Source organism: Peromyscus maniculatus, chromosome 9, assembly GCF_049852395.1.
Source record: "Peromyscus maniculatus bairdii isolate BWxNUB_F1_BW_parent chromosome 9, HU_Pman_BW_mat_3.1, whole genome shotgun sequence".
NCBI classification, from domain to species: Eukaryota; Metazoa; Chordata; class Mammalia; order Rodentia; family Cricetidae; genus Peromyscus; species Peromyscus maniculatus.
The window spans coordinates 76,993,900-77,008,812 of record NC_134860.1 but is presented as its reverse complement, the minus strand read 5'-3'; the positions used below and the strand labels follow the sequence as shown (position 1 = coordinate 77,008,812).

Here is a 14,913-nt window from a genome sequence, read left to right as displayed (position 1 = left end):
GCTTCTCTCACATTTCCTCAACCTCCGCCTCTGTTAAGAAAGAGAAGCTTAGGGAATGCTTCCCCTTTGTGTAACCTTTGCACTAATTTATTAAAAGTGGCAAATAGCTGCAGTGATTGCTCTACAATATTTTCACTGACACAAAAATCACATCGTTTCTCCATGTCATTCTGTCGCTTACGACACTGATAAATTTCTCAAACCTCTGAATTATTGCTAAAGTAAAGAGAAAAAAGTCTTTAATCCTGTGATCCATTTTGAAAGCATAATGTTGTATGTAATTCTGACAAAAAATCTTTGGAGCCTAATTGCTTGGATAAAAGTTTGGTGTGTACAGATACCTTAAACGACCTCAGCTCTAACTGCAGGTGACAACAAGCTTATGCAAGGAATCAGGATCACCTCTGCGGCGGGTTAAAAGTTATCTCTTGAAAACCTCTTACCTGGGGAGCACCACCTCAAAGGCTCTGGAAGAAGTACTTTCTTTGATACAAAATATTTTAACTTCAAGCACAAAATATAAAAGAATATCTTTAAAAAAAAAAAAAAAAAAAAAAAACACCTGCAGACTTCATCTAAGCCTTGAGATTCCGTTTTCACACAAAACAGCAAAAAGGCTTCACTCACCCACACCAACACTGGCAGGTGAGAGACAGGACTAAGATGCCACCGGGAAGTTCTAATGGAAAAGGCAGGGACTGACAGGGCCTGGATAATAAATCACTGAAGAGCAATCCCCCTCCTGTGTGTGTGTGTGTGATGTGCAGACCCTGGGCTAGCTGTGGAACTAAAGGACGCCCGTGGTGCCCCACACTGTGAAGACAAATGGTAGAGAGGAGAAGTCAACAGTGTCCACGGGATGCAAGCGTGACTATCTGGGATGGCTGTGAAATAAGCAGCTGCACTGGGAGAAGACACTCCTGCTCTCCTGTAGTCTGCCGGGAATGTTAGGCTCCTGGCTAGGAATGCTCTGGTCCAGGCCACCTGGCAGTCACGGGCTATTGTCAGGGCAGGACACTGTGCTTCTGCTTCCTCCTGCTGTGTGCGGACTTCTCAGGCTCTCCAACTCTGGTGAGGACAGAAGTAAAAATCCCCACGCCGCCAGGTCAGCACTTCTCTGCATCATCATTCCTACCGCTTGGTTCCAAATCAAGTTTCCAGTATCTCGTGCTTCCGTCCATTGCGGGATTAATTCCAAGGAAAAGCGAGCGTACTTGAAGACCCAGGGGCATTTTGAGAAGAAGGTAAACTGGAACTCAGCTGAAATCTGGAAGTCTGGGCTTCGCCCTCCTTCATCTTCTGATCTCTTCCTTGTGCTTTCCCAGGTAGTAAGGAAACCTTCAGAGAATAGTTGGTAACACTCCTTTCTACAACAAACCTCATCACCCCATGCTGCGTTTTAAATATTAGCTATCCAAAAGATAAAGAATATCCTTAGAATAAGCTAAACTGAAGCATAAATACAGAGGAAAAAAACAGGTATCAAACTTTCAAAAAAAAAAAAAACCACCATTTCCAAAGTATTTTATTTATCAATGTGTGTGCAGCATGTGTATACATGTGCGTGTATGTACATGTGCATGTGGAGCTGGAGTTGAAGCCGGGTATCTTACTCTATCTTACATTTTGAAGACAGGGTCTCTGTGGACCTGAACTGCCCCAGCTGACTCCACTGGCCAGAGAGCTCAGGAGATGCACCTATCTCCACCCACCACACTCTCCAGTCCTGGGGTACAGACCACATCTGGCTTTTATGTGGGAATCAAACTCAGGATTTCACGCTTGCATTACAGGCACTGGACCAAATAAGCATCTCCCACCAAAAATATTCTTAAAACTCCAATAGAAAAGAAAATGCTTCAAAATTCCTTTCGAACCTAAAGTCATAATCTCTCACCAATTATGTAACAGTGAAACTAAAGAACTATAATTTTCCCATTTTGGAACTATTCTTTGGAAAGGGGGAGAAAGCTCATAAACACAGTATGTGAATACATGAAGTGTACAAAAACATACACTGTCTGCTCATCATGTAGCTGTCCCATTTGTCTGTGCAGACACTTCTGAAGATTTAGTTGACCTAGTCACACCTCCCTTTCCAAGCCCAACACCTAACCACCTTTATCTAACAAATAGGTACAGTTAAAATAGTAGAGACCACTAACAATTTACCACTAGGCAAAACATATGCTACCACCTTCTTATCCAAACTCCTTAGAAGTTCTTGGGGAAGCTATCAGAGCGCACGTGAAATTCATAGCAGGAAACAGCTGATATATTAAAAGCTGAATAACACCAAATACTCCTTGAGATTTGACTTTTCCTCGGGAAGAATTCCTTGGTTCTTCCAGGTATAGCTTTATCATATTCAGCTGAACTCTTACTACATTCCTGCAGCTCACAGTTTTTAGCAACCATGAGAATCTTGTATCTAGAAATACTTACACTTTGGAGCTTAACTGTAATCAGCTGACATGCCCAGCCCAGCCCAAATCTATTTTTTAAAGAAAGACTGAATGAAGACAAGAGTATTTGGAGGTGTCTTAACAAGATAATAACCCTTACTAATCCTCATACTCAGCAGGGCCACTCACAAGGCAGGAAATGTAAGGATCTAAGACTCAGACTCCAGGAGGAGTGGTCAGTAGATACAGCATTTTTCAACTGAGTTGTAAACAGCATTTTTTGTACCAGCTGTCACGTAGCCAACACTGAGCCCTCCAAACCACAGAGGAACCTGCACCGACCACAGACCCTTCATCAGACATCACATTAACTGTCAGGCACTGTCCTACGCATCCACCTGCTGCGATCTGATTGCGTCCTAACTAGAGCCATATGGCTGGAACCACCGTCTCCATAGAGTCAAGGAGACCTGAGAGTTGGACACCTACAGGATTCACACAGCTAAAAGTAGCACAGCCAAATTTTTAAGCACAATCTTCACCCTCAGCAAGCATTTCCCTTAGACCTGAAACTCAGTAAGTTTTCCTATTTTCTATTAAGAAGCAGCATTATCCCTGAACTCTCAAATTATGACAAATGTGGCACAGAGATCAAAGGAAGTGACCTCTTTTCACTTGATCCTGTACTCATGGCATGAAGGTATTCAGGTCTATTTTCTTAATTCTTCTGCAGACGTGTATAACAATTTGTGGGAGAATTTGTGTCACTAACCTTACCCGTAGAAAAGAAAAGCTGTCTGTTACAATAATGCTCTCAGACATAACCATTAAATAATAAACATTAAAAATAAATGTTCCTGACTCCCACTGTTGGGATGACGAGGGCTGCAGAGCATCAACCTAACAACCAGAACAAAACAGCTCATCTGTACGAACAAAGAAAAACTCACCACACAGTTGATACAAAGAGATGGAGAGATGGCTCAGTGGTTAAGGGCACTTGCTGCTCCTCCATTAGACCCAATGGTTCAGTTCCCAGCATTCATGCAGGCAGCTCACAAGTGCCTCCAAAACCACTACCCTCACATGGCATATACAAGCAAATAAAAATCTGAAAGAGAGAGAGAGAGAGAGAGAGAGAGAGAGAGAGAGAGAGAGAGAGAGAGAGAGAGAGAGAGAGACCCAAATAAGAGCCAAGTGCCGTCCCAGCCTCAGGGCCGGGGGGCCTATGGGAGACAGCCACCCAAGCCAGGCGCCACTACAAGTAACAAATAAGTGATGGGGAGGTGGGAAAGACAGAAAAACAGAGCGGTGCATGTGGTATGGAGAGAAGCAGAACCGGAGACACAAAGGTGGTGACAGATGAGTGACAGGGCTGAGATCAACATGCTGTCCTTGCCCAGTAGGGCTGGCCGGAGGATGTACAACAGCCTGGAGCTTATGCAGACACAGACTCAGGCCCGGCCCCCAACCTGCTGCCCAGCTGTGGGAGCCCCCTGGCTCTGAGCAACAGTGGAGGCCTGAGATAAGGAGAGGTTCACTTTCTGGGACGGACCTCCTCAAAGGACCACCATGGTCCATGACACTACCGGAGGCCATGATGGTGTCTGTGGTCCATGCTGCTGCCCTAGGCTGTAAGGAAGCCTGGTTTCCGTGTGAATAGATACAGTTCTTGGGGCTGCCTAATGCCTTGGTGATGTCCTCAGGCTGCCGTGCTGATGTGAGCGGCCCATACAACCACCTGAGGCCATGTCGAGGCTCGCGGCCCATGCAGCCACTGATGGCCATAAGTGAGTCAGGGGTCCTACCTAACACAGCCAAGGGCCATGTTGATGTCTACAGCCCATGTTAACACAGAAGCCCATGCGGATGCCTGTAGTCTAGGCTGCTGCCTGAAGCCATGTCAATGTCTGTGACACAGGACAGCTGGCCCCGCCCTGCTCTGGCCACCCCTTGGCTCGCCTCAGACGATGGTTTCTCACACTGACACGGGCAGTTCAGACTCATTCTCCCTTAGAGGGCTGGCCACTAGGAATTTGACCGTGCTCAGGTGAATATACAGACAACACAAAATAGATTTTCTCCCCTCTAGAGGCAGGGTAAGAGGTGGAGGAGGGCATGGGAAGGCAGGGAGGTGAACACAATCGGGGTGCATACTGTGAGATTCCCAAATAATCAATAAAATAAAAAAGGATTAAAAAAAACTAACTCAAATGAGCTGAATTCTGGGAAGAAAATAATAAATACTTGGAAGGACAGGAGAAGCCAACGGCTAACTTTCATCCCTATGGAACAATCGGAGGAGAAATAGTCTGCCATGGTCGAGTCAGAACAGTCGGGGCTTACAACAGGCACCTGTAACCCCAGCCCCCATGCCCACAAACACCTGTAACCCCAGCCCCCATGCTCACAAGCACCTGTAACTCCAAAGCCCTCCTCGGTGGCTGGGGCACAGACATGCATGCAGACAAAACACCTATACACATGAAATAAAGGAAATTTTTATTGATTAATTTTTAAATCTGTTTCTGGGCATGCAGAACGGCTCAGTAAGTAAAGGCACTTGTCACAAGGCACTCACTGACAATCTGAATTTAGTCCCCAGGACCCACAGGAGAGGACAACCAACTCCCACACATGGTTCTCTCACCTCTACAGATGCTCTGTAAGTGCCAAGTAAGTGCCTATGCACCTATTGCCACACACACACACACACACACACACACACACACACACACACACACACACTTCAAAGGATCTATAGCCATAATACATGAGAACCTCATGGAAATCAATTTAGAAAGGCAAACAACTCAATACCCTCAAATGGGAAATGGCTTTAGCAAGCATTCATAAACAGAGATGTGAAAATGGCCAGTAAGTGAAAGAGAAGACCATGTACCTCACTACTCCCCAGGGCAATGCAAACAAATGTGAGAACTCAATTCTAGTAACCTCCTATTACTAGAACAGAGAACGGACCTCTGAAGTTCATCTCTCCCTTTACAACACAAATGAGAACACTGACAACAATTGTCCAAGTCAAGTTTTCCAAAACTCCAGAAATTAACAAAAGGCTTTCAATCGGCTGACAGGCATTAATCCAAGGAGAACAGGGGAACCTTGGGGGGAAGCTTGTGGTGTTTTTAATGCCCTGATTCCATCCAGCCACCCAGACTCTACAGGTACCTAGTAAACCAGTCACCCACCATCACAAGGAACACTGGCACCGAGCAGCCACTGAAGGGGACAAATGGGTTGGAGTGTCCCCAAAAGCCCATTCCCAGGGGACTACCCCCCAGGCTGGTCTGGCAGTTCTCTTCAACGTTCATTCTCAGAATCTGTCCTTATTTAACCTACTCAAAGCTCACTGCGTAGAAACAGCACCACCACTAAAAAGCAGCTACAATTATTGAACATTACAGTTCCCTGCAGCAGAGGAACTAATTAGAGTTAAAAGGGGGATGATCAAAAAAATGTTAAAAAATTAAATAATAGGTGTTCACCTGAGGCTCCAATACTCTGAGGAACCTACAAGGCCAAGCCTATATCCAGGCAAATACTAGGAGGATGTCATGTCTTACTTTTGGCTGATGCTGAGGGGTCTTCATCAGCAGGGGAGTGAGGCATGCCCAGGGAGGTGCGCGCCCTGGCGTGAAGGTGTGGAGATCGTGCCAGGTGCTGTCTACGTCATTCCTTATTTTAGGAGAGAGCGGCTTTAAGCTGTGACTAGCTGTGGGTAACTCCATGTTTTCAAACAGCAGTGCCCTGGCTTGTCTCCTGTTACTATGATAAACCGCATGACCAAATCCAGTTGGAGAGGAAGCGTTTACTGGAGCCTACACTTTCACGTCACACTCCATCACTAAGGGACGTCAGGGCGGGAACGTAAGCAGAAGCCATGGCGGAAGCCAAGCCGTGCTGGCTGCCTTGCTTTCTGTGGCTTGCTCAATCTGATCTCTTACACAACACAGGACCACCTGCCCATCACACACAGTGAGCTGGACCCTCCTACATCAGTTATTAATTTTTTTTTTAAATGCCAACAGACATGCTCACAGGCCAGTCTGATGGAGGCAGTTCCTTAATTGAGGCTGCCTCTGCCTAGGGGACTCCAGCTCGTGTTGAGTTGAAAAAAAACTAGTCAGCACAGCAGTTGGCTAGACTGTGAGAGCAAATGTTGAGGGAGAGTGACTCAGAATCTTGTTTGTGGGAGTAAACAACCGCCATCTGTCTAGCTCCCACCATGGCACAGACTGATGGCGAACATTCACATAAATAAAATATGGACTTATCAACTGAAATCAGCAACTCAGGGACACAGCAGAATAATATCTGAAAATATCCAACACGTGCTTATCAGTCACACCAGGTGTAACTCCCACTCCTGGTACTGAATAGCCCCATCCACCCCCATCCCCTCAGCCTGCCAAGACTGAGACAGAGCAGCACACAGAACCTCACCTGGTTGCTTATCACAAAGCTCAACCAGGATTGCCACAGCCAGGAACCTCACCTCTGCCCCCCGCTCCCACAGTTTCTCCTCCGCACGACACACACAAACGCCATTGAAACTGACACTCAAACATGGCTTGTCCCTTCATCTGGCAACTCTGCTCTGAGCAGGTCTGTGCCCGCAGTCTGTGAAATTCCTTACCTGATCCCCTCCAGACATTTCCCTTGTCTCTGTCCAAGCTCTCAGTCTCTGCTTTCAGGTCAGGCCGTCTGAACTCTGCATCCTTCTTAACCCTCTCTTAGCCATTCTGTGTGTGTGTGCGCGCACACACACACACACACACCTGTATCCGTTATAATATGTAATCTCAGAATTACTATAATTGGTACTGAAGTAAAATAAGCATGCTTGCCAATGACCATGGCCATCAAGTGAGCTCACTAGTACTTGGGGAAATAATGCCAATGAGACTGATGCAGATTTGTGAATTTTTTGTTAATCAATAAATTCTGACTTTGCAGAAAGATGTAAACATGTCAACCTGTTTCTAACAGTGCATGCTCACAACAAAAGCTCTTCACTAAAGACCAAAAGAATTGCTGCTTCCGGCCATTTAAGAAAGCTGTGTGATCATTTAGTGGTCACTAAACTAAAGGACAGCCTTAATGACTGAGGGTGATAAAGAACACACAATATAGAGAAATACCTAAGCGAAGTCACTTAAGGTAGCAGTAACAACAAATCCTACAAAAAAGACTGTTTTCCACAGCTACCACATTACTTTAAAGGTGCACTTCCAACAACAGAAGCTACTACAATAAAGAAATGAGAAAGTACAGTTCAGAAGTGCATAGAGAGAAATAGTTAACGAAAGCTGTCTGTCTGAGGGGGCTGGAAGTATCCTCAGTGGTAGACAGAGACAGACAGACAGACACTTGGTAGACATTTCTGCTGGCTATGTTTGTCAACCTGACACAGACATGATCATGTGGGAAGACAGAACCTCTTCTGTCTTCAGAACTGCCTCCATTAGGTTGGCTTGTAAGCAAACCTCAGGGGCACTTTCTTGATCCGAGGTTGATGCGGGGAGAGCAGTCCACTGTGGACAGTGCCCTGGGCAGGTGGTTCTGGGCGGTACAAGAGAGCAGGCTGGGCCAGCCAGTGAGCAATGCTCCTCTCATGGTCTCATCTTCAGTTCCGACCACAAGGTTCCTGCCGTGAGATCCTGCCCTGCTTCCCTCAGATTGACTGTGACCCGGAAGTTGTAAGATAAATCCTTCCCTCCCCAGGCTCTTTTTGGTCATGGTGTTTATCACAGCAACAGAAAGCCAACAAGGACAAGAAGCAACTGGCTCTTATAACTATGTTCTAAGAATGAAAAGAAACGGAGGAAGGAATTAGAGGGCAGCATGACATCAATGTGTCATCAAACAATGTCAACAGACGGAAATGATCGTAAAACTCCCAACAGAAACTATGAACTTGAAAGCTACAGTCAGTAAAAGGAAAACATTCACTAGCCAGGCTAAGAAGCAGCTGTGAGCAAGTAACAGAATCATCTGATGTAAAGAAAGGTCCCTGAAGGGATACAGAACAAGGCAAGCCTGCAGACAGACGAACTGACGGAATCCAGCCCACGGGACAGAAGTGAGAGGGAAGAACAGTCTCAGATGCTGACGGGGCTTAGGAAGTCTACCAACAAACCAGTAATAAGAAGTCTAGGGAAGAGAGAGAGGGAGGGAGGGAGGGAGGGAGGGAGGGAGGGAGGGAGGGAGGGAGGGATGGAGGGAGGGAGGGGAAAGGGGGGAAATATAACCAAAATCTTGGCATTCGGCATCCAAGAAACTTGACAAACTTTTGAACAGGACAAAGTCAGAAATTAGCACTTAATAAACATTGCATTTAAGTCAGTTTTCCATCGTTATAACCAAAATACCTGAAGCATCATGGTAGGAGTATATGAGAGAAAGAGGAACCAATGACATGCGGAAGACGAACAGTGGGGAGGGGCAAGTCTGGGTCCTTATAGAACAAATCACTGTCAGGCCAAGGCCCTGTCTCTTAAAGGTTCCATCATCCCAGCATGCTCACACTGGAGAGCAGGCATCTAGGACGGGACCCTTTGCAGGGCAAACCATCAAAAGCCACAAAGAATCTTGAGAAGAAGGAGAAAAGTGACGGATGACTCACGGCATAAGGGGCTTACTGACGAGATTAGTTAGTGACCCCTCACAGAAACCAGGGAGGCTGGAAGCACCAAGATAACATACCAAAAATGCCAAAGAAACTGTCAACCGAGAAATCTGTAACCAGTGAAATTATCCTTCAAAACACGAAGAAAAAATTAAGACACTTCTAGATAACAAAAACAGAGCATTCATTCATAGCTGAGCTGCAGCACAAGGAAAATCAGGCTCATGTAAAAGCTCACTAGACAGCAATTCAAATTCACTCAAAGAAACCGGAAAAGAAACTGCATGGGTAAATATGAAGACACAAACATGCTTCTGTCTGTGCTTTCTTCTACAGGCTTAAAAGACAACTTTATAAAACAGTGACATAAAACTGTCAGGGGACTTCTCTCTCTCTCTCTCTCTCTCTCTCTCTCTCTCTCTCTTTTTCTCTTGTGAGTGTATGTGGCTGAGTGAAAGTGTGTGTGTGTGTGTGTGTGTGTGTGTGTACATGCGTGCACAGTGGGGGAGGGGGCAGGACACGCACAAATCATGCCTCAAATATTTTCTGCCTTGGTTTAAAAAACAGGGTCTCTTACTTGGTCTGAATCTCACCAATTAGGTGAGGGTGGTTTGCTTTCAATCCCAGGAACCTGCCTGTCTCCACCTCCCCAGTGCTGGGATCATAGGCAGGTGACGTTACATCAGCTCTTTTATGTGGGTTCTGAGAAATAAACTAAGTTCTCATCTCATGCTCCCATGGTCACCCTGTTTCCTATCACCGAAGCCCAGACCTGCGCATACAGGTCTGACTCATATGACAATAAGGGCATAAAAGCGGGAGGAGAGAACAGACAGACACTACTCTGGACACTGGGACAAAGGGTTGTTTTATATGTACATGTGCATGAGTGCATGCATTACTACATAAGTAAGCATTAATGTAAACAACATTGCTTTAGAGGGTTAGGTATCATACCCAAAGACTGGAATACAGAATAGGAGGGTAGCATGAACTGAGCCTAAGGCCAGATCAAAACAGCTAAGGACCAACCTTCCCAAGGTCAACTTAACTTCCCAGCTTATTAGAAAGAGAATTTAAATTTTTTTAGAGGCAAAGTGAAATTATTTTGAGCACTGGATGACTCAAATGACTGCAAGTCATCTGAGAAATGCCAATCAAAACCCCCAAATACCATTTGGCATCTAAGAGGATGGCTACAGGAAAAAGGCGGAGCCTGATGGCACAGGCCTGTAATCCCAAATATACATGAGACTAAGACAGAAAGATCACAGGCTGGCTGAGTAACACAGAGCATTCAAAGTCATGCTGGGCAACGTCGTGAGATCCTGTCTGAAATTATAAAAATAAAAATAAAAATAAAAATAAAAATAAAAATAAAGATGGCCGGGGTACGGCTCAGTGGCTAGTGCTTGTGGGGCAGGCATGAGGCCCAGGCTCCAATCCCAAGGAGACAATAACAAGTGTTGATGAGGACATGGAGAAACAGGAACCATGACACAGCACTGACAGCAATGTGAGATGGGGAAACTGCTTTGGGAATCAGGTTGTAAGTCCTCAAAACTTCAAACAGGGTTACGATATGGCCAAGCAACTCCTCTCCTATGTATGTTGGCAACAACAACAATTTTGTATACAATTTTCTGGAACAACAATATTTATAATAGACCCAAATAGAAACAATGCACATCCAAATGCATATCAACTAATGAATAAGTAAAATAAATGTAAACTATTCATATAATTCAGTCACGTTTTTTATGTCCCCAAGTATAATTCAGGGATGTTATTCAGTCATAAACAGCAATGGAGTAACACAGGCTACAACATCAAACATTACACTAAAACATCCCATTCATAAAATAAGCCCGATAGAGAAGCCATTTGGTGTACGACCCCACTGCCGACGACACGTCCGGGGCAGGCAACTGCAAACAACGTGAAATGCAGTAGTAGCGACTGCCCATGGCTAGGGGTGGGGAAAAGGGGAAGAGGGCATGGAAGGCGTGACCGTTAATGGTCACGTTTTCTTTGAGGAGTGACGAAATTGCTCTGAGGTGAGACAGGGTGACGACCGCACAACTCAGGACAGCTAGGAAGCACTGGATGGTTATTTTCAGAGGGTGGACTTTGGGCCTGGAGAGATGGCTCAGCAGTTAAGAGCACTTGCTGCTCTTGTAGAGGACCCTGATTCAGACCCCACACAGACACCACATGGCACACAACCACTTATAACTCCAGTGCCAGGGGATCTGATACCCTTCTGGCCTCTCCAGGCACATGCTGACATGCAGTGCACATACATACACTCAGGCACACACAAACACATAAAATAAAATAAATCTCCTTTAATGTCAACTGCATAGTGTATGAATTCAATCTCAATAAAACAAAATTTACACCAATGGATAGGTTCAGCAACATGGATGAACCTCAAATTCATCTTAATGGAAAGAAGCCAAATACATACATCACACACTCACACACAAACATACACACCCCATAATGACACTATTTTCATAAAGCTAGCAAATAGATGCAGCTGATTTACTCTGGCAAAGAAGGGAAGAGTGGTTTCTGTGGCAGGGAAAGCAGAGACAGGGTATTTAGAGATGATGAGAGTGGTCATGATGTTCATACAACTTAATAAAATGATCACAACCAAATAAACTTATTTTTACTGCATGTGTTTACCTAATGTCCAACTCAAGCCACAGTATGCGATGAACATGGACACTTCTGATAAAAGCCACAAACGAGGAGAGGGAATGCCTCGGACAGACTTAACCACTCCAAAGCAAAGGACAGAAACCAAGAAGATCACTATACACTGCACTGCATGAAACTGAAAACAGCACACTGGGGTTCTACCAGCGCTCTAACATTTTTTTTTTTTTTTGTAATGCCCACAATGAAATTGTAAAATGTATTCATTCACAAATAACATTTCTTACTGTAGTTCTGTGGGACAAGTTCCGGGTTCTTGGGTGTTTTCAGCTTGTAGGACACATCTCCAATATTAACTGTATCACCTAAAAAAGAAGAAACACAATCATTACACGAGATAGGAGACACGCACTATACTCTGGCAATGATTCTCTTGACCTCCAAGGAGGGATGCTACACAAATGCACCACGCACACGTCTGACGTTTCCATCCAGTGTGAGCCGTATCAGAGAGAAGCGAGTACTGAGAAAATGCACATTTCAGGAGCTAGGCTGTCAAAAAGCATTACATTATATTAACCAGACTTATATTTTATGTTAATAGCAACACCAATACAGGCAACAATACAGAAAAATTCATTTTAAAGGTTTTAATTTTTTAACATTTATCCACTTATTATTAGGAGGGTGTGTACACATGGAGGTCAGAGGGACTGTCTCATTGACCCTGACCAGATTTTATTTATAGCTGCTTCTATGATCTGACTCTATGTCCCCCACAGGCTCATGACTCGAACACATGGCTGGTGGCATTGTTCTAAGAGACGCTGCAGGCTTTAGGAGGTGTAACCTAGGTGAGGAGAGCAAGTCACTGGGGGTGGGTCCTTAGGGTGTCTCTGGTCCAGGCCCAGCATGGTGTGGAGAGAAGTGCCCTGGGCCATGCCTTCCCCACCATAATGGACAGAACTGTCTGAAACTATAAGACAAATAAACGTTTTCTCCTCTAAATTTCCTATGCCAAGGAATTTGGTCACACTGGTGTGAAAACAACACAGAAAACTGGTACCAAACAGACAGGAGCAAGGCACCCCGTTCTATAGGCACCCAGGGTTACAGGCCGGAGGAATACACTCTACTTGTCCCAGCAGAACCCGCTGTCAGCCCCAAGAACACTGAAGTTTGAGGACAAACTTTAGAGAATTGGTGGACTCGACAGCTTATATCCCAGAGCCCTGACCCCTCAGATGGCAGCCAACCACCAACCTTCGCTCCTTTACTTCTTGGTTCCTCCTCCCTTCCTCGGCACTTCTCGGTGCCTTTCTCCCACCAGCGCCACACACACACACACACACACACACACACACACACACACACACACACACAAACTTCTCACTGCCTTTCTCCCATCATGAGGCTTTCCAGAGCCTGTGGCTCTTTCACTTGGTCCATCAACCAATCAGAATTCCCCATACACATTCAAATGAGCCAGGCAAATTAATCCCACCCAGATGCCTAGTTTACATATTGGTGGGACCAAACGATTCCTAGGACACAATGGTGCCTGCTCCAAAACACTATTCGTAGCCCATTTTCATGACCCTTTTGCTGTGGGGAAACTATTACTCTCTTTCTCAATAAAATCCTGCTTGCTTGTCCTTGTTCTGCTGTCCTTGTCCATTGTCCTTCATGACTGAGAAAACAAACTCAACTTGGACCCAGGAAATGGGTAACAAAAAGAGGAGGGGTCATTAATGACCGAACTTGATCATGTAGCTCTTAGGTCACTGGAACTAGTTTGTGGGTAGGAAGTTTGGATACAGACTAGAGAAGTCCTGGGATGCTGTAAGCAGAGCTCAACAGTAACTCTGACGGGAGCTTAGATAACCAGAACAGCAACACAAAGTCACCCCAGCAGTGATGGGAAAAAAGGCGTTATCAAGAACAAATTACAGTGTTTTCATGCTATGCTCCAGTCAAGAACTTTTCTATATTCTGTCCATATAATGTGAATTTGATTAAGACTGACTTCAAAATAATAGACTTCAAAATAATTTGGCAGAGGAAATTTCAAAACCTCACAGTATCCGGGCTGTGATATGGCTTTAGCCCGTCTTTTAGTGAAAATAAGAAGGAAAAATCAGAGTGGAAGGATTTCAAAACCACACAGTCTACACATGAAAGGAGCATAATAAAAGCTGACAAAGATGCCAGGCAGTGGTGGCACACACCTTTAATCTCAGCACTTGGGAGGAAGAAGCAGGTGGATCTCTGTGAGTTTAAACCTAGCCTGTTCTACAGAGCAAGTTCCAGGACAGCCAGGGCTGTTACACAGAGAAACTCTGTCTTGAAAAACCAAGAAAAGAAAAGAAAAAAGAAAAAGTTTACAAGGAGAATGTAGCTTGTTTTGTTTTGTTTTTCTCTGCCAACACTGCTGAGGATGGAACCCAGGACCTAGGCAAGCACCCTACCACACAGCTATATTCCCAGCCCCTAGTACATTTTTTGGAGGATGGGAGTCATACTAGAAATTGAATATAAGGCCTCTTACTTGCTAAGTAAACACTCTACCACTGAGCTGTATCCCAAACCAAGGGTAGAGTGGTTAAAGAAATTTGGACAATTAAAAAGAAACCAAAGCAAAGTGCCTTAAGGGCATTTCAGGAATTAGAGAAACTTTACCCTAAGTTCCACTGTGATAAAGTATAAATGCTTTTGAAAGATTTTTCCCTAAAGAAGAGGGAGCTGCTGGGACACTGCTTATACAAAGCAGCCTAGGTGGAGGTGGAGAGATGAGATGGTTCAGAGGCTAAGGGTACTGTACTCTTCCAGAGGACCTGGGTTCAATGCCCAGCACCCACATGGCTGCTTACAACCATCTGTAACTCCAGTTTCTGGAGATTGGACATACTCTACTGGCCTCCAAGGGCACCAGGCATGCATGTGGTAGACAGACACGTGTACCAGGCTTTTCCTTTTGGGCCACCAACCAGCTCCCAAATCATGACACAGAGACTTCTTATTAGTTATGAATACTCGGCCTTATCTTAGCTCTTATTTTAATCTGCTTCTCTTTATCTACGTTTTGCCTCAGGACTTTTTACCTTTCTTTCTGTATATCTTACTTTCATACCGGCAGCTGCCTATCTAAGGCACCTGATTGGTCTAATAAAGAGCTGAACAGCCAATAGCTAG

General features: G+C 44.9%; 1 protein-coding gene across 1 annotated transcript in view; it reads right to left on the bottom strand.

Annotated features, from left to right (window-relative positions):
* Vwa8 (von Willebrand factor A domain containing 8) overlaps nucleotides 1-14,913 on the bottom strand; it is a 340,258-nt gene that overhangs the window by 308,820 nt on the left and 16,525 nt on the right. Inside the window, exon 2 of the mRNA XM_006989556.4 lies at nucleotides 12,009-12,086. Within this exon, the coding sequence (XP_006989618.1) occupies nucleotides 12,009-12,086 (78 nt within the window). The remainder of the gene's footprint in view (nucleotides 1-12,008; nucleotides 12,087-14,913) is intronic.